Raw genomic sequence first — 23,685 nt, forward strand, 5'->3', positions numbered from 1 at the left:
AGCTAGTTTATAATAATGTTAATATCATTATACTTAATTGTTTAGCTATTACTTATTATTTTTATATATTAATCCTTCCAATATAAAGGAGAGACAAAAATACCAGTAATATGAATAACTTATTACAGGCTACATGGCTCATACGATGGTCTTCATGGGGGACATATGGCTGATGCCCTAGTGGATTTCACAGGGGGTGTATCAGAAATTATAGACATGAGAGCAAATGAGTATGCTGACAGTCATGATAAACGTTTATCACTATTTGATGTACTTTCTGCTGAAATGAGAAATCATTCCTTGGTGTGTGCTACATGTACAGTAAGTGCAGATGAATTTATTAATTTAGTTTTGTTACATTCCGTCATACATTTTCACTGTTTTTGGCTTCAATATACAAAGGTAGTAGACAAATGTTAGCATACTTAACACCATGCTTGCACACATTAGAACTAGCACATATGTTTCCCACCAACCTTTCATCTCTATTGAAATAAACCATATGGCTGTTATTATTACATCTTCAATGTTCAGTATTAAGAAATATATAATGTAACTAAGCAGCCATCTTCTAAATCTAATTTTAAATTCTATTAAACAGAACAGATAAATGTAGCTGAGACTCAGACGAGCTAATACTTTTTCAAGCTGAGAAATATTTTTATAAAGAAGAATAATAGCAGTTAATACATATTGCAGAGCACATAGACCAAATGCCACAAATGGAAAAGACTGTGAAAAACTTGCTATAGCTAACATGCGTGAAAGAAGAAATAGGAACCAGTACAAAGCTGAAACACACATTCCCATGGGATCATCAAGTTCTGATCCTGTTTTCTGCAGCTTTTCTTCTGATGAGAGTGATGAAACTGTACTCCTAAATTGAGTAGGAACAGTCTCAAGAGTTTGAGATGCTTGTAGGGAACGTATTATGAAATTTTGCTGATGTTTGTTAACTAGTATTGGTGGTGGAGGTGCTTCTTCTTCAGGAGGCCTTAAAGAAAGGTAATCACTTTGCACAGTTTGCTCATTTGACGAGTGATGCACAGAGAGTGTTTCTTGTGAACCAGAAAGCTCCAAATACCTATCCTCATGGCTAATATGGGATTCCTGATCCTCACTAGAACTGTCACCTGAGTGTCTGTCATTTTGTTGTGAGATGTCTTGCTTTGATAAAGGACCATTTTTTGGCTGTAGATATGGAGTTGAAGTTTCACTGTCACTCAGTTCACAGTCATGTGTATATTGTTGATATTCAGTTTCCTGCTGTTTTGTGTCTTCGACTCTTGAAATGTTTTCCCAGAATGATTCAGGAAAAATGGTAGTCTGACCTTTGTCTTTAGTGAAATTGTCACCTTCTTTTGCTTCAGATCCATTGGTTTCCATACCTTTACATATTTTTTTGTTGTGGTCATCTTGCTGCAGCCAGTTTTTTAAAGACCATGGTTTACTTCGACCAAGTACTTTCTGGCTTTCAAATAATTGGAATGATGCTACAGTTGATGATAAGATCAGAAGAGATGAAATTATGCACGTCACATGCATATAATCTGTGGAAAAGCAAACAACCAATTAGTGGTGGTAACTCATTGTAGCATTTTAATGAGTACCAGAGATTTTTAATTTGTAATGAGGTTAGTGTGGCCAATTTCTTTGCTATTCTAACTGAATAAAGTTCTGAATTAATGTCATGTGTGTAGTAAGTTGCAATTTCTCAAAATTAAGACATTATAAACTTCATCATTTAAGTTATGTTTGTATTTTGGGCAATCTATACATCATGTGGCATGTATTCTTATTATGTCGATCTATACTTACAGAATGTTAAAACAAAACAAAATTATTAACTTTTTAATTATTTTCTTATCAGTATCAACTAGTACTTACAATACAAAAATCACAGAACTGATACTTCAGAGCAATTGAATGTACTGTTTTGTGCATGTGTAGTCACAAGTGATTTAGAGAAACTGAATCAATAATTTAGAAAAAAATTTCTTATTTCTTCCTTGCTGTTGAAGTATTCGTTAATTCAGACTAATGCAATGTCAACAAAAATAAATACTTCAACTTATTCACTATATACTAGATCATTTGTATACAACAAGAATAAACATGAAACCAGTATTTTCATAATACATCTGTAATACAATAACATTTGTCAACATTGTGGAAGTTATTGTTTTTAATTGAGTCTTTGGAAGAGGATGCTTTGTTGTGTTCATATCGTATAAGAAAATAGGAATGCTGGCAATATGCTGTGAACAACATAGTGAACATATTGTAGTAGTCAAGATAGATGTGAAGCCAACACCCATTACAGCAATGATAGTTTATTGCCTACAAGCACTGCATATGTTAAAGAGAGTGAACGGAATTATTATGAGATACAAGAACTAAATCATATTGTTAAGGGAGAGGCAAATTTTACTGTGAGAGTGGACTGGAATTTGATAGGAGGTACAGGAAGAGAAAGAAAAATAGTTGGATAACATGCACGAAAAGGGGAGCTACCATGTAGAATTTTGCACAAAGCACAATTTAACCCTAGCAGTACCAATGGAGGGGAGGAGTACTTTATGTGCAGCTTTTGAAAATATTGCAATGAGGCTATGTACTCTATATTTATAAATTTTGAAAGGAAATATTTATTGTTTTTAATGAATTCTTCTACCAGATTCAATAATTGTTTTAAATTTTTAGTTAAACTTCAACAAAAAAATTATTCTTCTTAGTAGATGGGACTTTTCACAACAATTTTCAGTTTCTGGACTGTACTTACACACACTATCTCTTTAAAAAGTGAATCATTTATAGAAGTCAACAAGAATTAATGTAATAATTTTTTAATAATGCGGGGCCACAGTCATAATATATTTCTTTAAAGTCAGTGCCGCCATTAGACTGTTGTTCATTTACAGTGTTACATTTACACTTACACAATCATGATTTTGGCTCCAAAGTGCCATTATCAAGTCTTTTAAATTGCCTAAGATGGTGTACTCAGTAATGAAATAAAGCAGTAGGCTCTGCCAGAAATATCGACTCTTAGGCAATGTGTCTAATAGTGTATTTTAATATGACAGCATGCCATCTTAGGCAATGTATAACACTTAAAACACTTGATAATGGCACTTTGAAGCCGAAATCATGATTGTGTAACTGCAAATGTAACACTGTAAATAAACAAGTCTAATGGCGGTACTGACTTTAAAGAAAGAATTAATGTAATTTGCATTTTGTTATGGTCATAATGTAAACCCCCCTCCCCCACCTTAGCCAACTCCCTCCAACCCTCTCACCCTGCTTGATAGTTCACATTACTGGTATTGCTAAGAGTGTGCTAAAAGATATTTTCAATTTCTGGACCCTACTTACACATCAGCACCTCTTTAAAAAGTATGTTATTAATACAAGTCAATAACAATTACATTTTTTTGCGTAAAGTTTGTCCCTCAGCCATACTGCCGATGGTAGTACACATAACTGAAAATGCATTGGTATTGCTAGGGATAATCAGTGCAGGCACTTGTTTTAAGACTTACGAAAGAAGGCTGCATATGTGGATGAGGCTTACAGTAAGACCCTCAAAAATTTAAGATAGATAACATAATGGTAAAATGGTGATGTTGAAACCAGATTTCAAACTGCAGGGGCAGATGTGGAATCTGACCATAATTTATTAGACATAAACTACAGATTACAACTGAAAAAATTCAGAAAATCAGGAAATTAAGGTGATGGGACTTAGATAAATTGAAAGAACCAGGTTGTTGAGAATTTCAAAGGGAGCGCTAGGTGACAAATGACAAAAAATGGGAAACGAATACGGTAAGAGGTGAGCTGGTTACTTTGAGAAATGAAATAGTGAAGACAGTGAAGGATCAAAAAGGTAAAAAGCAAATGCCTTCTTGAAGACCTTGGATATCGCAGGAGATGTTAAATTTGATTGATGAAAGAAGAAAATAAAAAGCTACAGTAAATGAAGCAGACAAAAGGGAATGGAGATACCTAAAAAATGAAAGTGATGGTGAATGCAGGAATGACTAGGAGTGAAATATTACACTGCAGAAACATGCATGACTTTGGGTATGATTGATGCTGTGTATAGGAAAATTAAAGAAATCCTCGGAGGAAAGAGGAGAAGTTGTATGAACTTAGAAGCTCAGATGGCAAAACAATATTCAGCAAAGAAGGAACGATGAAAGGCAGAAGGAGTATCTCGAAAGACTACACAAAGGAATCAATCTTGCAGGCAATATTATGGAAAGGGAAGATAAAGAAGATGAAGATGAAGATGAGATGGGATGGAGAATTTGACAGAACACTCAAAGAGCAAAGTTTAAAAAAAGCCCCAGAGTAGATGACACTCCCTCAGAGTTATTGAGATACTTGGGAGAGCAACTCCTGGCAAAACTGTTCCACTTGGTATGTAAGATATATGAAACAGATGAATTACCCTCAGATTCCAGGAAGAATCTAATAATTCCTATCCCAAAGGAGGCAGGTGCTGGCTATTATGAATACTACCAAACCACCAGTTTAATAAGTCATGTTTGCAAAACATCAACACAAATTATTTACAGAAGAATGGAAAGACTGTTAAAAACTGACTTCAGGGGAGATCAGTTTCGGTACTGGAATATTTAGGAGCAGATGAGGCCTATGACATTTCTTATAATGCAAACCTACAATTATAGCATTTATAGATGTGGAGAGCTTTTGACAGTATTAGAGGATTACACTGTTTGAAATTCTGGGGGTAATAGGGATAAAATACAGAGAGAAAAACATTATATACAGCTTCTGCAGAAACCAGAATGCAGTCATAACACTCAAAGGAAATGAAAGGGAAACACTGGTTGAGAAGGGAGTGAAATGACACTGCAGGCTATCCCTCATGTTTTTCAATCTGTACATCAAGCAAGCTAAGAAGAAATTTTGAAAGGAAATTAAAGTTTGGGGAGTGATAAAAACTTTGAGATTTGCCAGTGACTTTGTAATTCTGCCGGAGACAGCAATAGGCTGATGATGACCAAAGTACACACATCAAAAAAAAAGTTTTGCGTCACCCCAGCTACCAGAACTCCTGAAGATAGACGTTGACTGTGGATATTGTATCACAGACACAGTCCCTTAGACTGTTCAGAGATGTCACTAAATCCACCCTCAGATGTAAACAACCATATATGAGCAGCGCCTATTAGACAGAGGGGGTCCGGCAGGTGATCAGTTCCAGTAATTCCACTGGAAAGGAAGTTCTCAACTTGTGTTGTCTGTAGTTAAACCATGCCTAGACAGTCAGTACCACAGTTTGACCACATCAGTATTGTTACTTTGTGCCAGGAAGGGCTCTCAACAAGGGAAATGTCAAGGCATCTCGCAGTGAACCAAAGCGATGTTGTTTGGACATGGAGGAGATACAGAGAAACAGTAACTGTCGGTGACATGCCTCGCTCAGGCCGCCCAAGGGCTACTACTGCAGTGGATGACCACTACCTACGGATTATGGCTCGGAGGAACCCTGGCAATGCCACCATGTTGAATAATGCTTTTCTTCCTGCTGCAGGACATCGTGTCATGACTCAGACTGTGCGCAATTTGGTCAGGCTGAACGCCTTAGACACCCTGTCCAGAGAGTGCAGCAAGGTGGAGGTTCCCTGCTATTTTGTGGTAGCATTATGTGGGGCAAACGTACGCAGCTGGTGGTCATGGGAGGTGGCATAACGGCTATACAGTACATGAATGCCATCCTCCGACTGGTAATGCAACCGCATCGGCAGCATATTGGCGAGACATTGGTCTTCATGGATGACAATTCGTGCCCCCATCATGATCGTGCACATCTTGTAAATGACTTCCTTCAGGATAACGACATCACTCGACTAGAGTGGCCAGCATGTTCTCCAGACATGAAACCTATCGAACATGCCTGGGATCGATTGAAAATAGCTGTTTATTGACGAAGTGAGGGATCTATGCCGAATCGCCATTGAGGAGGGGGACAATCTTGACCAACAGTGCCTTGATGAACTTGTGGATAATATGCCATGACAAATACAGGCATGTATCAAGGCAAGAGGACATGCTACTGGGTATTGGAGGTACCGGTGTGTACAGAAATCTGGACCACTACCTCTGAAGGTCTCCCTGTATGGTGGTACAACATGCAATGTGTGGTTTTCATGAGCAATAAAAATGGCAGAAATGATGTCTATGTTGATCTCTGTTGCAATTTTCTGTACAGGTTCCGGAACTCTCATAACTGAGGTGATGAAAAAAAAATTTTTATGTGTATACATAAGATATAAAATATGGAGTGGTTATAACAAGGAAAGTATTTTTGAAAAAGATGAATTTGATAACATATGATATAAAGAATCATCTTGCTCAGGGCTGAAAGCTCCTGTTGATGTTTTTTTCTTTTTTTTCCAATTAAAAAAAATGTTATATAAATTAATGTATTAAGTAGTCTTTTATGAAGGTATTTTCCCAGAGTGTAGCCTTGTACAGAACTGGAATGTGGATGATAGGCAGTTCAGACAAGAATTCAGTAAAAGCTTTGAAATGTGGTACCATAGAAGAATGCTGAATATTAGGTTGGTAGATAGGATAACTAATGAAGAGATATGAATCAAATCAGGGAGAAAACAAATTTGTAGCATAACTTGATTAATAGAATGGACCAGTTGATAGAACACATCCTGAGGCATCAAGTGATAATCAGTTTTGTGATGGAAGGAAGTGTGTGTCTATGTGGGGGGGGGGGGGGGGGGGGGGGATTTCCATTTTGTAGAAGAACTTCAAAGTTTGTTTACAATAAGCAATATCATATGGATAAACATTTAGTAGTTATGCAAAAGTGGAGAGCCTTGCACAGGAGAGACTAGTGTGGAGAACACCAGTCAGTCATCTGATTTATGATCACAACAACATCTTGAAATTTTTAAGTTTTTAAAAATTACTTTATTTAATGTAGTCCTTATAATATGAAATCAATTGTAGAACTATGCAAGTCTACACTGTTTTTTTGACCATGCAATATTTTGTTTCATTTTTTATCTTGACTGCTTTGATTTTTAGACGTTTTCTTGAAAAAAACTGCTATTGACGAGGGATGGAAATTTTTCCTTGTTGAGTTTTGGCATGTTATACCCATTTTTCGGTAAACTTCTTGCAAGATTCTCTTGAAATATTCTATTCTCACTCTAATTGTATTGTTTTCAAAGTTTTTTTATTGTAGTTGTTTAGGCGTTGTGTTCAAAGAGAATGATTATGACTGCATAAATATTTATGTAATTGATTACAAATTCATGTGAAAGTACATTATTAAAATTCTAATGTTCTGCATAGTTCTAGTTGAAAACTTTGCACCAACATTCAAGTTATAAAAGTTTGACATTTCCTAATCATTTATTTTGCCATTCTAGTGTATCTTTGAAAGAATTAATATTAAATTCTTCACAGTTTATGGCTTGCTCTTATCTATTTGGAAGGTCTGCTAGGTATTCAATGCACTAGGCTGTGTTTGTAACTTTTCTGCCTCTGTTGCCCAATATTAACCCTATAAGGGCAATGTAGCAATGAGACTCTTCCTCTCATTGGATTGCCTTAGTATTTTGTTTTTGTACAATTGATTGGACCTCCTTCCACTTCACTGTTTGCCTGTTACCATGTCCATAAAAGTCTTTCTATCTTTCTCTCAGCTGCTCTTATTTAATTCTCATAACTTGTCTCTCTACCCAGATTGGACATATTTATTGTTTGCCAACTGCTTTGTGATCTTAAAGTTGTTTGCTCATACTCTTCATACCATGCAAATGTCTTGCTGCAGTTTCTCCGGTGAAACTGAAAATTACGGTTCTCATACGCCACTCCCAAACTAGCTTCCCTGTGAGAGCATGCACAATTGTCACACATGTTAAAACATTTACCTAAAATGGCAAAGGCATTACAAAAGATATAACATTTTAGTCCAATAGTTCTGGTTCAAAAGCTGAACTCTTAACTATTTGTTGTTAGTTTCTGAGACTGTGTTTGTACAAGTGAGTTACAACCTTTTGCCCTAGATGACTTTCTGTAACTTATTTTATCTGACAACAGTACATGCAGAAACCCGTTGCAAAAATACAGTAAACTAGTGTTATCTGTAACAGCACTGAAAAGAGATCCGTTTCCGAAGCAGTGCTTCAGTAATGAGAAGTACTGGTATTTATCAACCCATAATATTATAGCAGACACCAGTGTGTGTAGTGCAAAATGGAATAATGTCTGGAGGTGTACTTAAGAGAACAACTGATCTTTATTTAAAAGCAAAAGACAGAAGACAGTGCTGCTGGAACATACTCACATGAAACAATTTCAAATTTTATCAGAACTCCGCAAGTAAGAACTGGCACTAAAACGTGTGTTTGGTTCTTGCCACCCACCTGGTCTTAATTTACATCAATTTATTTGGTTTCAGCATTTCTTCACATTAACTATATCTTTCTTCACTCCATTTCAGTTTCCTATATCGATCAGTTTCTGACCTCTGCTCTTATTAACTTGTGCACAATGTTTTGGCAGTAATCTCTTTCTTGCATATTACCCTGTCTTCTACCTTCAAGCTCTCAGATTTTTAAATCTCATACGGTGCAGTTCCCAACAATCAGTTATTCCTTCTCATCCTGTTCAGTATGGCTTCTCTGATCTGAGGTTCTGGGTGACTTTTCTGAACTCTAGTCATTTTCCTTCATCCCTCTTCCTTCCCCTCAACCCTTCTGCCCTTCTGCCTGAAGAAGGAGCCACTGGTTCCGAAAACTTGCAAACTGTAATACCTTTCATATGTGTGTTCTCCTGGTACCGTTTGGTGAGTAGATTTTTATCTATCCAACTGCTTGTATTTTCAAAAATTGATTATTTTCTTTGATAAACTAACAATATAGTATTTTTTCTGAAATAACCAAGTACAATTTTTCTTTAGAGAAAATACTATACTCAGCTTATTCAAAGCAGGTAGTTTGAAATTTTTTAACACATTGCTTTTTAATCATAGGAAGTGTTTATTTTTATCATTACAGTGTGGAAGCTTGGTTCATATTTGAGCTGGGAACATGGGGTAATATGTTTTTGGTTTAGCCCAGATTTGCAGCCATTTGTATAGCCATTCAAACATCTATCTTACTGTAGCTATACTACAGTGTATTATGCAAGGTTTGGATGATGAACTGGAGCTGGTGCCCAGGCATATTGTGCAAATTGATTAATTCCTTTTGCAAAAGATTTTAATTGGGCTGAAATTAATGCTCAGCTAATGGCACCATTGGCATGTACACCATTCAGATTTTATTTGCAAAAACAGTCATCCTCAGATCCTTCAGCTGTTCAAATTTGGTCCACCAATGTATTGGACGTTGGCCTTAGTTAAGTTTTAACCATTTGAAAAATCTTGCTTCATTTGAATTTTGTGTGCAGAAAACACCTTTTTCTGGGAGGTTTTTGAACTACACCACTTCTGTACTTTAAACTTGTATGAATCATTTCAAACTTTGCATGAATGTAAATAAATGGATAATATTAAAATGAAATTTTTTCATTCAATAATCTTTATCTGTTGTCAAGATACAATAGTTTAAAGTTAAGTTAAATATAGCACATAGAAGTGGCCACTGGTGAAATAACACTACAAGAAATGTGTAACATGTAGTGCTTCTGGAATAAGTGAAGAGTTTTGTGAACATGATGACAGTGAAGAGACTATGAACATAGTGCTTCCTTCAAATTTTATAAATTGTATTTACTTAATAATAAATTTTTCTAGTTGCTCTCTTGTATTGATATGAAGTCATTTACCCACAGATGAGACATTACCTGTTTCTATTTGATTGTCATATTGTTTAAGTAGAACATAAAGCTGCAGGAAAGCTTGTGGTGCTGATTGGAGGAAAGCCTGAAGAAACAAATACAGATGTATTCGACTTGGTTTTCCTGCTATCTCTATTGCATTTTGTTGCTCTTCTCCATCTCTAAGTAAAGCTTCAACAGACCAAAAGAGTTGCTTTGTATACCTGAAAATTTGCAGGACAATATTTTATTTTAAATGTAGTATTACTTAATTGTTATATTGTTCACAAAGAAAATCTAAAAATTAAAATGTTATTTGACAGTGAAAAATGATGTGCACATATATTCATTTAAATTTGTACACTATGCTCTTTGTATCTCATGAGAAAGAGGAACTGTTAGGTATGAGGGAAGAGTCAAGAGAACAATAGTATTAACAATGTGTGACTGTTGTGTACAAACAGGTATAATAAATATGATATGAAAAGTTGTCAGAGAATGTAAATAATTTAGGACAATAGGTAACAAATTATGGAATGGTAGAAGCATTGAGTCATCGACAGGCACACAAAAAAGGGAAAAAAAGTCCCAATTGAGTCCCAATTGAGCACACACACACACACACACACAGAGAGAGAGAGAGAGAGAGAGAGAGAGAGAGAGAGAGAGAAGGGAGGGGGGGGGGGGGTGCATGCATGCACACATGCATGCCTACATACTGTAGCTGAAAAATGATTTGTCCAGAAGTGAATTTTTCTTCTTTTTTGTGTGCCTTTCTATAATTCAGTTAGTAAAAGGCATTTAACTGAAAGTGTGCATAACACCTAAAGTACAGAAAATCCATGATTTTGCAAAAAGTGCAACTTTTACATTATGATGCGATTGTTTGCCTACCAGTGTGTACTTCATATTACTGTGACGTAAGGGTACTTACTATAGAAAATATTTATCAATGTATTATGAGACTGGGGTATATTTTATTGCACACTTTATTCTCTACTGTACCAACAGATATTTCTCATTCAAAAATCCATATAATTTTAAAATGTGAGTTTTAAATTTATTTTTTATTAAATGTGTTTCCCTAAATCCTGTCTTTTACTAAAGGGCAGCTTGCTAAACATTTTCGTGTCACCACACAAAACTTGACCTATATTATCAACCTTAGATAAGTCTGTTATCAGTTTTATATTGTGTTCTGTTTGTGTGTATTACAGTTCATCTTAAACTAAGTTTTATTATTAGCAATAAAGAGCAAAGGTATTGGCACGTAGGTGTAAATATTCCATTTGTCCTGATGAGACCTCTACAAGGTGTTCAGTTACCAATTTACACAATGTTCTGAATCCTGTTTCCACTGAACAAATACTTTGTTGACCCTTATTTCACCCCTTTGAAAAATTATCATGTCGTGGTAACACACAAATTAATGTAATGCTTTAAGAGCAGTGTGTTCACTGATTTTATAGATTGCTATTCATCTCGACACCAAAAATATCATTAATGTAATTTCAGTTATTTCACAACACTTAATATGGGTATCTGGGATTGTAGGCCATTGCTTCTTATTTGAAATTGCACAATATCAGTCACGTACGACTATGACTGAAACTGGAGTAGCACTAACGATTCAGGGATTCAATGGTTGATGATACTTCCCACTTATAAGTGAATGCTCATTCCTGCTGAGGTGTCTACTTGTGTGATTTTCCTTTTTATGCTACAGAAATTAAATTCTATCCAATCAAATTGCTCAACAATGATACAGTAACATTGTAATTTCCTTTGTTAATTTTATAATCCACACAGTCAAAAGCTTGGGTCATGATACAGAAATGTATTATGGGGATAATGTTTCTTGTACATCCTCCCAATCCTACCATAACGTTATTAGCAGGGTCAAATATTTCTGACTTAATAGACTCGACACATAAGCGGGGATAACTAGGAAGTTATTTGTAAGGTTGGAGTTGAGTTGTTTTAGGGAAGGAGACCAGACAGTGAGGTCATCGGTCTCATCGGATTAGGGAAGGACGGGGAAGGAAGTCGGCCGTGCCATTTCAAAGGAACCATCCCGGCATTTACCTCGAGCGATTTAGGGAAATTTCGGAAAACGTAAATCAGGATGGGCGGACGTGGTATTGAACCGTCATCCTCCTGAATACGAGTCCAGTGTGCTAGCCACTGCGCCACCTTGCTCGGTGTGTAAGGTTGGAGGTTGAATATAGATCTCATGTTAAGATCTATAAGGGATGGGTGTTTCTACACAAAGGAAGTGGCTATTCAGATAAATTTGACAAATATACAATAAGTAGGGGAACAAGATAACTGAGTGGTTTTATAGACCACCTGCTTAGTGATTTTATAGACTACCTGATTCAGGATCTGAAGCACCAAAATATTTCAGGGAAAACTTTGAGAGTGTTGTGCATTTATTTCTTGATCATGCTGTGCTGTTCAGGCAACTTGCCTGTATTGACTGAGAAACTCATATTATTAAAGCAGTTGGTATCGGGGGGGGGGGGGACTCATGTTATATTGTGTTGAATACCTTTTCTGGAATTGGAAGGAACACAGAGAAAATGTTGGGGGGAAGGCTAACCAAAGACTGCATTTTATTGGCAGGACACTTAGAAAATGAAAAAGATCTACAAAGGAGACTGCCTACACTATGCTTGTCCTTACTCTTTTAGAATACTGCTATGCAGTGTGGGATCCTTACCAGATGGGAGTGACGGAGTACATTGAGAAAATTCAAAGAACAGCAGCACATTTTGTATTATCACGAAATAGGGGAGAGAGTGTCACTGAAATGAAACAGGATTTGGGGTGGACATGATTAAAACAAAGGCTTTTTTCATTGAGACGGAATCTTCTCACGAAATTTCAATCACCCACTTCCTCCTCTGAATGCAAAAATATTTTGTTGATGCCGATCTACGTCGGTAGAAACAATCCCCATAATAAAATAAGGAAAATAAGACCTCGCACGGAAAGGCATAGGTGTTCACTTTTTCCATGTGCTGTTCAATTAACTCTCTGCCAGGCACTTAAATGTGATTTGCAGAGTATCCACATAGATGTAGATATAGATGAAAATTGCTTTGAGCTGTAGAGAACAGTTCATTTAAGTCAATACAGAAGAAGAAATTGATGATCACAAAACCATTACAGCTCAAAAATTACAGGTTTGAAAATTATTAATTACCAATTCTGTGTCTTTCATCAGCCATGACTGGACAGACAGCATCAAGTTTACAGTAATATGTAATATATATTATATAAAATGATTTCAATATAATGTGATATTGCAATTTGAACTATACTTAAATAGGTACTGTAAAAATAAGAAGACAATCCATACTAGAACAGATCACTATTACTATTAGTAAGTCAGAATCATTCACTGGCCATGACCAGACAGCTTGCATCACATCTTAGTGACTATATACTGAAACTGCTACTAAAACTAAGATAAGACACAAGAAGCATTACACAAAAGTGTTGTTATAAACAATGGTTATAAACTGTGATTTGGAGCTCTTAAATGTGTCCAGTTTGTCGCTTCATATGTGATAGTATCACTGTAAGCTGGTAACATGTTACCAGTCAACAGTTCCACTTGCAGAGAAAAATTCATTTACAGAATACAGTAACTGTTACTTTAGCATACAATATGTCTAACTCTGAACATCCTCAGTGGCAATGTTCGAACATTTGGAGGTAGATGGTTGAACATCTTCAGGGCAGCTGTGAGAAAACTGTCCAGTGTCTTACTTAGGAGATAGTCTGGAATATCAATGTCAGCCTTATTTTATGTGTCTTAGTTGTGAATCTCTTGTCTCTTGCAGAAGGAGCCTTGATTTTCTTTTATATAGACAAGAGGGTTGAAAACATACCTACTAACTATTGTCTTTATTCCCAACTGCTTGAAAATGAATCTACAGTGATCAAATTTCTTGCTAGAAGATATTATCCTTACAGCCTTCTTTTGTAGGAATAATATGTTTTTACATCCAGCAGTGTGTCCCCACAGCAGCGGTCCATAAGTGTTGTGACTTTGGATCAATGCATAATATATGGTGATTAAGCACTGATCTGTTATCACACATTTGAGCTTCCTGAGGAGATAAATTAGTCTTGACAGCTTAGAACACAAATGTGCAATGTTTTCTGTCCACATCAGGTTATTGTCAATTGTGATTCTCAGGAGTCTGGCACTATCAACATTTGCTATAGGTCAACAATCACAAAGACTGCATAATATTTTCTGGGTTTTATCTTCATTTAATTTCATCAGTGTCCTTTTGTACCTCATCTGAATTTCTACCCTTAGTCATTAATATTGTATAATGTGCAAATAGCAGTGTATGGCAGTCACCACTTAAGTCACTAATAAATATTAAAAAGAGCAGAGTGCCAAGTATGGAGCTGTGCAGCGCACTGTGTTCAAGTCTCACTTCATGAGATTTTGCTCCCTGGATACAAATTCTCTGCCGCCTTTCTCTTAGGTAATATGACAGTGTCTCAAAAATGACACACTGTATACCACAAGATATTAAAATTCCCGACAGTGTCTTATGAGAAATACAACTGAATGCCTTTCTTTGATCACAAATAATTGCAGTCATGCAATTCTTTTCTTCAAATGCTTCCATTATTTTTGTTATTACATCAAGCATTGCAGTATATGTATATTTCACTCTTCTAAATCCATGTTGGTTATCCAGAAAGACATTGTCATCTTCGAAATAACATAACATCTGGTTCTTCATTAAAATTTCAATCATTTTTGCTAGGATAGGTATTGCTCTATAGCTGAATGGACAGTTAGGATCACCTTTTTTATACACTGGCACTGTCTTAGCCAGTTTTAAAAAGTGTGGAAAAGTACCATCCTCAAGGCATTGGTTAATGACAGCAGTCAAAGGTTCAGCAATATCAGATACAGTATAATTCAGAACAGCATATGACATGCCAAATATATCTGTGCTAACAGAGTGTTTAAAACCTTTCACAATTTTTATTATGTTCTCTGGAAGCACCTGGTGAAGGTGCACCGATTGCTAATGCTTATATTATTTTAATATCAAGTTCTAAATGTGGTGCTTCAGCTGCATTATTCCCAACAACATCAATAAAATATTTGTTAAAATCATTAGGGTTACAAGTGTGTAATGGTGCAGTGGATCTTTTTCTGTGTTTGTTAACCAGTTCCCAGAAATATTCCAACATATTTCTGCTTAGCAAGTTTAGCTGGAACAAACAGCACATTACATGAACAGTTGACATCAAACATTATTCTCTGGAATTTAAAATGTGGAGTAGCAGTGGATTCTTTAGACAGGTACAAGGAAACCCCCCACACCCGATTCTTTATGGAATTAGAAACCCATGTATAAAACTGTTTCTAACATCTGATTACTTCACAAATGAGGTGCTGTAGTAACTATTTTATATTAGGCATGTAAGCAAGAAAAAGTTTGGAAAAGGTTTGAAATTATGTTTAAGGTTTGTTGAAAGTCACTAAATGATCTCATTATTACACACTGGATGAGTATAATTATCACGAACTGGATGAGCATAGTCGGAGTAATTTGTGCTCTGTTTCAAGCAAAATTTAGTTTTTCATGCATCATAATGTTTATGATGTCATATCTTGTGGACTGTATGTCATCTAATGATATAATTTTGCAGGTACATGCAATGTTATATGTGGATACTGTCTACAGAATTTATTGTGTGTATGGTTAGTAGTAAAGAAGTCGGAGTAATTTGTGCTCTGTTTCAAGCAAAATTTAGTTTTTCGTGCATCACAATGTTTATGACATCATATCCTGTGGACTATAAGTCATATAATGATAATTTTGCAGATACATGAAGTATTATATGTGGATACTGTCTGCAGAATTTATTGTGGGTATGGTTAGTAATCTGTGGAAGGCAACGGAATACCACCGCAGATTATCTTCCCTGCATAATGCAGTCTCCATTTTATGCTCAAAAAATGGCTTCCTCTCATGTTAAATCAGTGTCCGGAGGTAAAATAGTCCCCCATTCGGATCTCCGGGGGGGACAACTTGAAAGGAGGCAAAAAATCAAAATGAGAATTGGTACCTGGAATGTCAGAACTCTGCTACAAGCAGGAAAACTAGAAAACCTTAAAAGAGAGATGGAAAAGAATCATATGGACCTCGTAGGAGTTGCTGAAGTAAGATGGAATGGACATGGAGAGTTGCAGTCAGATGAATATGTATTCTACTACTCAGGAGGAGAAGTAAAAGGAATTAATGGAGTAGGAATGATTATGACAAAGGAATTGGCTAAATGTGTGGAATATGTAGACTATGCAAATGACCGGGTTATTGGTGTAAGGCTGAAAGGAGCACAAAAAGATTTACTGATTGTCCAGGTGTATATGCCAACTTCAGAACATGATGACCAAATTGTAGAGGAAACGTACAATGTAATAGAGAGAATAATGGACGAAAATAAAAAATGCTGCAAAATAGTAATGGGAGACTGGAACGCCATTGTGGGAGAAGGGAAAGAGGGAAACATAGTAGGCAGTCATGGTCTTGGAAAGAGAAATGACAGAGGTGAATGGTTAATTGACTTCTGCAGGGAAAGGCAGCTGATAGTGGCAAACACATGGTTCAAGAACCATAAGAGGAGGCTCTACACTTGGAAATCACCAGGGGATAAATATAGAAACCAAATCAATTTTATACTGGTAGAAGAAAGATACAGGAATGGAATCAAGAAGGTGCACACATTACCAGGTGCAGATATCAACAGTGACCACAACTTACTTATGGCAGAAATAGAAATAAGAATGAAAAAACTGAAAAAGGCGACAATGGTGAAGAAATGGGATCTAGAGAAGATAAGGTCCAACAAAGAACAAATTACAGAAATGCTGTCTCGGGACTTTCTAAACACATTATGAGACAAAGAAGCACCTGATAATGCCAACGAGTACTGGAATATGCTGAAAGAAGGAATCATTAAAGCAGGACAGCAAAATATAGGATATGTAAAAGGGAAAAGGTCAAAAAAACCATGGGTCACACAAGAAATGATTTCCAAGATGGAGAAGAGAAGAAAATTGAAAAACAAGAACACTGAAGATGCAAGAAAGATATACCGAAGGTTAAATAACGAACTGCGAAGAGAAACAGAGCAGGCTAGGAAAAAATGGCTAAAAGAGGAATGTGATGAAATTGAAGAACTGGACAGGAAAGGAAGATACGACTTACTATACAACAGAGTAAAGACTATGACATGGGAACAAAACAGAGCAGGAAGTGCTACTATGGAAATTTTGAGTAAAGACGAAGAGGTAGTGTATAAAGATCGTGACGATGTCCTCCAGAGATGGGAAGAATATATAAAAGAGCTATATGACACAAATAGCAAACCAGAAACTCTGGAACTTGAATCACACAACAGTGTAAGTGATGAAGAGAAAGGAGCGACCATCATAATGGAAGAAGTAAAGTCTGCTATTGCTGCAATGAAAAATGGCAAAGCAGTAGGTACAGATACAATACCAGGAGAAATACTAAAATGCTTGAACCACAATGGAATAAGAGAAATATTGAGGTTATGTAATAAAATATATGACAGTGGTGAATGGCCTGAGGACTTTTTGACAACAGTAATGATTCCATTGCCGAAAAAACAAGGAACCAAGAAATGCAGCGAGCACAGGACAATCAGCCTCATTTCACATGCAGCCAAAGTGATGTTAAGAATAATTAATAAAAGACTTGAAAAAGTAATAGAGGAGAATCTCGGCGAGGAGCAGTTTGGCTTTAGACGGAATACGGGCACCAGAGATGCAATAGGGCTCCTACGAATCTTAGGAGAAAGGTTTATTGAAAAAGGAAGAGACCTATATATGTGCTTCATCGATTTAGAAAAGGCATTTGACAATGTGGTTTGGGACAAGCTGGCGACTATTATGAGGGAAAAGAGAGTGGACTGGAAAACCAGAAGACTTATAAACTCATTGTACCTTAATCAAAAAGTTTCAGTTAAAATGAGAGGAGAAAGTACAAACTGGATCAGACTAGGGAAAGGAGTAAAACAAAGATGCTGTTTATCACCTACTCTTTTCAACCTGTACTTGGAAAATATGATTGACCAATGCTCATTAGATGACAAAGGAGTAGAAATTGGAGGAAGAAGAGTAGGGTGCTTGAGATTTGCTGATGACATGGTCCTTCTAGCCACAGGGGAAAAAGAATTACAGGATTTGGTGGACACCATTGCAACTAACGGAAAAAAATATGGAATGAAAATTAACACAAATAAAACAAAAGTATTGGCATTAGGAGGAAATAAGGAACTAAAAATTGTGCTGAATGGAGAAAAACTAGAACAGGTGCAAAATTTTAAGTATCTTGGAAGCAGGATAGACACCGACTGGAAGTGCACCACAGAAATTAAAACAAGGATAGCAATGGCAAAAGAGGCGTTTTATAAGAAAAGGAGAATCTTCTGCAGCGGTATGGACAGAGAATTCAGAAAGAGACTCATAAAATGTCTTGTATGGAGTGTTCTTCTATATGGCGCTGAAACATGGACTATGAGGAAAAAAGACAGAGAAAGGCTGGAGGCTTTTGAGATCTGGACATGGCGGAAGATGGAAGGAATAAGTTGGATGGACAGAGTAAAAAATGAAGAGGTACTGAGAAGAGTGGGAGAGAAAAGGCAGTTACTAGATGTAATAAAGAGAAGAAAAAGAAATTGGATTGGGCATATATTAAGAAAGAATGACGGACTGATAAAAACAGTTTTAGAAGGTTATGTAGAAGGGAAAAGGAAGCGAGGAAGGAAGAGATTCCAGATACTGGATGACATGATGGACGGTACAACATACAGCAGCCTTAAGAAGGAAGCAATGGATCGCAGAAAATGGAGAGGCAAAAGACCTGCTAATATAGCAGATAACTGATGATGATGATGATGGTTAGTAATAAAGAAGTAATAAATTAAAACATCATGCTTGATGTTGAAGTTTTACTGCATTAATGACAAAAATATAGTGAATGGTTAACTTTTGTCCTTTCATCATTTTGTGGGGGATGTGAGCGAGAAGTAGTTCCTAAAAGAATAAAAATAATGTCTCAAGTTTGATGGAAGTTGCCAAATGCTATCATTCTCAAATACTGGACTAATATATTGTGGCTAAATTTGTCGTACTCTGTCAAACCATTAACATAATATTATACCTCTTAATGACTGACAGCATTATGATAGCATTTTAAAATTTGCTCAATAATTATATGAAATATTGAAAATCAAATTTTTGTTGCTCCTGGAAGCTATCAGATAGGCAGCCTTAAGCTGGGACTATGCTCAATAAACTGGGCTAGCCATTTAGTAATGCAGCTGTGTTGAGTTAGATTGTGAGGGCTAGAAAATATCCACCATACTTCAATAGTCATCACAGAAAGTTGGTATGGAAGTAAACAGTGCTCCATTGGAAATATAAACAGCGTTTCCAAACAAAATCTGAAAGAAGTCAAAATAAGTGTATGCAGAGCAATACGAGAAGAATGAATGAATTTGAAGGTAAATTTTGTATCTACATATCTGACAAAAATCTTAAGCAGATTTGATACTGGAAAGGCCAGAGTGGAATACAAATAATTGAGGAACTAAAGGTAACCCTGTGTGGTTGAGACACTGAGTGGTCAACAAGCACAAAAATAAGGTCAAAGGTAGGTGTGTGTGTGTGTGTGTGTGTGTGTGTGAACTATCTCTGAAGAACAACATTGTCCAAAACCTCATCAACATTTTTAGTCTGTTTTGTAATTTATGTGCTTGTCAGTGACTCAGTGTCTCCACTATAAGGTATGTGTTTATCTCTGCTCTTTACATTATAAGAAAATTTGATTATGTGTGAAGTCAGTATTTCTAGTGCCCCTATAAGGTTTGAAAATATGGGCCATCATAAAAGCTAGTCATAAAAATATGGATGCATGTGAAATGTGAGGATGTAGGATATTATTGCAAGTATTGTGGATTGAAAGAACAACTAATGTCTCCGTTATGTAAGAATTAAAGGTAAAAATGAGCCTGTGTGCTAAATGCTGTCACAGAATTTTGTTGTTCTTTGAACATGTAATTTGAGGACAAGGACACAATTTGGAGCAACTACCATCAAACAGAAAACTGAACACAAAGTGCTGCAGGAAAGATGTCTTGGGGCATGGTGAGACCAAAGTGAGAAAATGTAGAAGAATAATATCATTTGAAAGGAATTTGTAGTAACATTTTATGATGAGACATGAACTTCCAACATTGAAAGAAAAGATTTGAATAAATATCAGCAAACAGATCAAAACCATCTATCCTTCATCCAGTGTTCATACTGGCACCAGAACAACAGATAAGACTATGAAATTCTAGTAATTTGATTATTTTTTGTGATAGGTTGCAATAAAGTTTGGCCTGTACAGAACATATTTACTAAAATACATTGGTTAATCACAATATGTACAAACATTTTACCCTCAAGGTGACCAACAACAGAATGCCTGCTCCTTCCTCTCTGAGCTCCCTCACACACCCTTGGCCTGTCACCACATCTGACAGTTATAAAGGATGCATTCACTACACCACTGCAACTTAAAATATATCTTTGACCACATATGTAACTACCTATTACATTTATGTGGAGGCTGTGACTCATATTGTCGCAGTATAAAGAAGATGGAAAAAATAGTATAGTTGTAGACATGGTGGTATGAACTTTACACTTTGAACCCCAGCTTAATTGCAGACATAACGATGTTTTATGTCAGCACAAGATTTCAGTACTTGAATAGTTAGAAAAATTACTATTATTCAATGGCCCAATGATTTATGCAGCCCTTATTGTGGCTGTATCACTGAAACTGTCCTGAGAAAGTCAGATGTATTATTTCTTATTCTTAAATCTTAGGCTTTACACTATTGTTACAAGGAATTCTTTGAACGTGGCAGCCAGTGATTTTAGTCTTCCTCAGCTACTTCCGTAACAAAACTGAGTCACATTTTCATTATCGATTTATTTGCTTTCTCTCTCTCTCCCTCCCTCTCTCTCTCTCTCTCTCTCTCTCTCTCTCTCTCTCTCTCTATCTCTATCTCTCTCTCTGGTCTTAGAGTTTCCATAATACTTAAATTTTGCTTAAACAAATTCAACACCATACTGAGAAATAAAAGCTTCTCCTCCCTTGTTGGTAATCTTATCAAGAGGAATAATCCAAAGCCATTCTATGTTACCATTCTTAGAATCTCTTATAATATCTGACATTTGAAGAAAGACTCTATATGTTTATACCAAATGTCATTAATTTTCAACTGATGAGCTGTATAACCTTTGTTTAGGGTCTTTGTAGCATTACTAAAGTGTTTCATCATTGAAATACTGATCATTACAGCTTTTGTTCACTTCAAGGACCTATAAATTATGTCTCTTCATTCTGTAAAACCTACCTGGTATTGTACCCAGACTGATAATCAGCATTAAGAATTTGGTCAAACAAGGATTTTTATGAGCTGCCTACTGTTGTTGCTGACTCCTGCTATTAATATCCAATGGTGCAATCAAACACTTATGTATTTCATCATCTGTTTCATGAAATATTGGATTGGTACATAAGTTCATAGCATTTTTGTTTTGCGTGTTGGTATTCTGGTTGTTATGGGTTTATTTATTGATTGTCATTTTTTATTTCTATTTCACATACTCTTCTGTTTGAGTTCAATAGAGAGGCGACAACAGTGGAGACAGCCAAAAACATTTACACCATGTGTGGGGATAATGCCTATTGACAGAGCATAGCAAGAAAATGATTTTCTCATTTTAAGGAGGATCATTTCGACATTAGTGACACTCTACTTTCAGGAAGACCTTTGGGGGTTTGATGAAGATCATTTAAATGCATTAATCCACAATGATCTCATACTTGAGAATTAGAAAATGTGATGAATAATGACAATTCCACCATTGTGCATCTCTGCTTCCTTGTAATTAATTGCCTTGTAAACAATACCAACCATTCCTATACTGTATCATTACTGGTGATGAAAAATGGTGTCTTTACGTTAACAAATGTTTCAAATGGCTCTGAGCACTATGGGACTTGACATCTGAGGTCATCAGTCCCCTAGAACTTAGAACTACTTAAACCTGACTAACCTAAGGACATCACACACAACCATGCCTGAGGCAGGACTCAAACCTGCAACCGTAGCGCTCGCGTGGTTCCGGACTGAAGCACCTAGAACCCCTCAGCCACTCCGGCTGGCCTGTCTTTACATTAACATAAGTAAAAGAAAGGAATAACTGAACCCAAACAAAGCAGCAACTTCTCATACAAATACCTGTGTACACTCCCAAAAGATAATATTATACATCTGGTGAAACAGCGATGATGTAGTGTACTAGGAATTGCTTCCCCGAGGTGTCACTATAACATGTTACATTCATTATCAACAGCTGAGACATCATGCAAATGCAATCCAAGAACAACAACCAGGAAGACTGCGTGAAGTGATGCTACTCAATGATAACACCCACCATCATTCTGCTAGACTGACAAAAAACACTCTACAGGAGTTTTTCAAGTCACCGCCTTGTTCACATGATCTTGTGCCCTCTGGTTTTCACCTTTTCCAGTCCCTATAGAACAACCTTCAAGGAACTTCCTTTTCAGATGAAAATGCACTTCAAACATGGCTTAATGATTTCTTCACCTCCAAACCACATGATTTCTACAGTCACAGATTTGAAAAGTTACCCAACATTATCAAACTATTGTAAATAGTGAAGGAGAATGTTATTGCTGACATCACCGTTTATGTAGTGGAAACTTTCTGTTTTGAGTATACTAATGCTGCTGCTGCTGATATTAATAATAATAAACCAAATTGTCACAATGAAAGAAGTTGAACCTCTTGAACTATAAATGTAGTGCAGAAAATTAGTGCTGTGTGTGATTTAGAATGGTTGGCTGTCAGCTTTAATAATTCTTTTCTTTATTTTTATAAATTTATTTAGAAAGAAGGTGCTAAATTGTACTAAATCAAAATTCAATAAATATTAACCTCTTACCTGTAAATAACCCAAACTGGGAATGCCACAATTTGCAGAAAACGTGCCAAAAACCAGAGAGCAGTTTTTGTTGTATTGGGTTGTTCCTCCCACAAATGTGGCTTAGACACTGTATGCACAAAAAATACCAGAGAAGGCAAATATATGAAGAGGACAGTGAAACTACCCCAGACATAATTTTGCTCTTCAAAATAACGCCATGCTAGCGCAACACTTGTTCCAAAGTCTACTGCATATAGAGAACAGTTTATGATCATAGGTATCAGGTGTCCTATCCATATTTGTTGTGTTGTAGGTAGCTTGCGACCAAACAGACGTGTATGATCAATACCTTTTACAACCATTTCACTATTGTTTCTAGCATTGTTCGGTGTTGATTACCCCTTGCTGTTTTCACACATTATGGAGACTTGAATAACATCAGTAGCACAATGTAAGTATAAAGCAAAATTGCAAAGTCTTAGTAGGAAACATTCTGAGAGCTCTGTGCATTGATTATATGGTTGACTCATGTCATTTATCTTTCTGTACCTGTCACAGAGGTGGGTCGCTATACTGATAACATACTTTACAGAAGATTAGATAGCATGCACTGATAACATATGATCTGAATGAAGGTTATGTAGAATTGTGCTTTTCTCCCACTGTATGTGATTTTGTGATTTAATGGACCATCTAATGTTGTATCTTGAAAATATAATTAAAGTACAAAAACTTTACTTTACAAATAGAACAGTTACAGTCCAGCT

General features: G+C 36.2%; 2 protein-coding genes across 4 annotated transcripts in view; one reads left to right on the forward strand and one right to left on the reverse strand.

Annotated features, from left to right (window-relative positions):
* On the reverse strand, positions 1–23,429 carry LOC124596202. Of its 2 annotated transcripts, XM_047135250.1 has the most exons (4): positions 23,268–23,429; positions 22,937–23,165; positions 9,853–10,049; positions 1–1,550 (listed from the first exon to the last, which is right to left on the reverse strand). In XM_047135250.1, exons 1-4 carry the CDS (start codon positions 23,278–23,280, stop codon positions 355–357), a joined length of 1,635 nt encoding a protein of 544 aa, XP_046991206.1. In that variant the 5' UTR covers positions 23,281–23,429; the 3' UTR covers positions 1–354. The 2 variants fall into 2 exon arrangements, with proteins under 2 accessions (XP_046991206.1, XP_046991205.1); XM_047135249.1 differs by having other exon boundaries at positions 22,937–23,429.
* Positions 1–23,685, forward strand: part of LOC124596201 (calpain-5-like) — a 288,416-nt gene that overhangs the window by 126,579 nt on the left and 138,152 nt on the right. For both annotated transcript variants that reach the window (XM_047135248.1, XM_047135246.1), the window contains exon 5: positions 129–321. In XM_047135248.1, coding sequence (XP_046991204.1) covers positions 129–321 — 193 coding nt within the window. The remainder of the gene's footprint in view (positions 1–128; positions 322–23,685) is intronic.

This window comes from Schistocerca americana, chromosome 2, assembly GCF_021461395.2.
Source record: "Schistocerca americana isolate TAMUIC-IGC-003095 chromosome 2, iqSchAmer2.1, whole genome shotgun sequence".
NCBI classification, from domain to species: Eukaryota; Metazoa; Arthropoda; class Insecta; order Orthoptera; family Acrididae; genus Schistocerca; species Schistocerca americana.

What these genes read in the sequence shown, in the direction of transcription:
- LOC124596202 (XM_047135249.1), bottom strand. Translation starts at nt 23,280, where the DNA reads ATGGTTGTAAAAGGTATTGATCATACACGTCTGTTTGGTCGCAAGCTA. An exon ending in CCAGTTTGGGTTATTTACAG is followed by an intron (nt 10,050 to 22,936) that starts GTAAGAGGTTAA and finishes GCAAATTTTCAG; the next exon opens with GTATACAAAGCAACTCTTTT. An exon ending in TGACAATCAAATAGAAACAG is followed by an intron (nt 1,551 to 9,852) that starts GTAATGTCTCAT and finishes GCTTTTCCACAG; the next exon opens with ATTATATGCATGTGACGTGC.